We start from the raw sequence: 2,073 nt of genomic DNA on the forward strand, positions 1-2,073 counted from the left end.
ACATTTCTACAAACCTGATGAAGACACAAACTCATCCTGAACTCGGATGGACTGAGGGTGAGCATATTTACAGCTCATTCTCATTTGAACTATTTCTTTAAACACACTGCGAAAGAAGTGTCAAACTGATGTTTTCTATACAATTTCCAGAGTCTCCAGGACTTCTCGTGAACTCTCAGAATGTGACGGGATCTGAGAATGGCAGCGTTACCATCAGCTGCTACCATCAGGGAGGACAATATGGTGTAAAATGGTGTAAGTTTGGAGGCCAGTGCATTACAGGAGCGTCGGGGAGGTGCGACAGAAGAGCTGCAGATGCCTGTTCATATCACTGTCGATCAGAAGAAGAGCAGAGAGAGTCCGGTTACAGCAGAGTCTGATCAGATCTCAGCCAGCGCTCGCAAAAGGTGACGATCCTTTAATATAACGACTCATTGACTCACACTCATGCTGGTCCAAACTCACACGACTGCCTTTCTTCAGGGAAAACTTGTTCTACCTTCTCACCTAAAATTCTTACTTAAAGTCCCGCTGATTTCAAGTTAATATTTCAATAATTTAAATGACACATTCACATGTTCACACTTCTCTATGTCAGGTAATAGTCGCTTTACTCTATAAAATGCTGGGTTGTTTCAACCCAACTTTGGGTCACATATGGACTAACCCAGGGGTGCCCAAACTGGGTCCTGGAGGGCCGGTGTCCTGCAGAGTTTAGCTCCAACTTGCCTCAACACACCTGCCTGGAAGTTTCTAGCATGCCTAGTAAGAGCTTGATTCGCTGCTTCAGGTGTGTCTAATTGGGGTTGGAGCTAAACTCTGCAGGACACCGTCCCTCCAGGACCGAGTTTGGGCACCTCTGGACTAACCCAATTGTTGGGCTAAAAAAAATAATAATAATTGGGTTAGTTCATATTTGACCCAAAGTTGGGTTGAAACAACCCAGCATTTTATAGAGTGTTGGTTTGCAGGCAAATTAAATAAAATATGAATCTTTTTATTGTGTATTTTATTTGGTTGTTTTTATTTGTTTTTACATTTTATGTTTATTTATCTTTAGCTTTTCATCAACTCACAAACCCCAGTTTAAAAATGAGTCAATGGAACACAAAAGCAGATATTGTTATTTTTGATATTGTTGATAATGTCCAGAAGGCTCTTTCCATATAAATAAACTACAGTGGCCAGATGGTGTCAAAATAAAAGTCTTTTGTGCTCCTATATTGGCTTTAGTGTGCATTATTATTATTATTATTTACAAGTTCCTTTTTGGATACTATTTTGGAAAAGCTTGAACATTTGTCAAAATATCTGATTTTGTGTTCTTCAGAAGAAATAACGTCATGCAGGTTTGGAGCGATGTGAGAGAGAGTAAATGACGACAGAATGATCTTTTTTTTGTGTGAACTGTCTTTAAATCATGTACGTCCATTTGAATTGGAGAATATGTAGCTTTTTCCTGTTTTGCAAAACTATTAATTTGGACGTAATGCTGTGTTTTAAGTATTTACACAATTATTCAGAAGTTAAACTCTTTTGATATTCTGTTGCATTTTAGGACGGCTATCTTATTTCTGTTGCCTGTGATTTTGGAGATTCTCCTGATGATAATCATTTACTTGGCACTGAAACTGTTGAAGTTTTGCAAAAAAAGTAAGTAGTTTACTTGCATCTTTAGTTGTGTGATCATATAGTTGTTTTAAACGAAGCCTGTGTTGTAGGATTCCTGCAGTCTGAGGATGAAGCAGAGGAGGCTCAGTATGTGACGATGCACAGAAAGCAGTCGTCGCGTGTGAGTTTAGCACTCAGTGATTCTGCTCAGTGCTGTAATAGTTCAGGGGAAACCATTCACACGAACAACAGACTGAACACATTCAAAGAAAACTCTCTGTTTCTGTTTTCTGTCAGTCATATGGCTGCGCTGCTGCTGAAGGAGTGTATGAAAATATGGCTGGACTCAAAACAAACAGTGAGGTGTGGATATCAAGCATTTCCCTTTATACTTCACCTTTCATACCACAGTAAAACACTGCTGAAGAACACTGTGTGTGTGTGTGTGTGTGTGTGTGTGTG

At 39.5% G+C, this 2,073-nt stretch overlaps 1 protein-coding gene across 1 annotated transcript in view; it reads left to right on the forward strand.

The window, feature by feature from the left end:
- Positions 1-2,073, forward strand: part of LOC107693461 (uncharacterized) — a 4,381-nt gene that overhangs the window by 1,470 nt on the left and 838 nt on the right. Inside the window, exons 3-7 of the mRNA XM_016492867.1 lie at positions 151-284; positions 316-407; positions 1,559-1,653; positions 1,722-1,792; positions 1,909-1,974. Of these exons, the coding sequence (XP_016348353.1) occupies positions 151-284; positions 316-407; positions 1,559-1,653; positions 1,722-1,792; positions 1,909-1,974 (458 nt within the window). The remainder of the gene's footprint in view (positions 1-150; positions 285-315; positions 408-1,558; positions 1,654-1,721; positions 1,793-1,908; positions 1,975-2,073) is intronic.

The sequence above is a fragment of the Sinocyclocheilus anshuiensis genome, unplaced genomic scaffold (assembly GCF_001515605.1).
Source record: "Sinocyclocheilus anshuiensis isolate Anshui unplaced genomic scaffold, SAMN03320099.WGS_v1.1 scaffold987, whole genome shotgun sequence".
NCBI classification, from domain to species: Eukaryota; Metazoa; Chordata; class Actinopteri; order Cypriniformes; family Cyprinidae; genus Sinocyclocheilus; species Sinocyclocheilus anshuiensis.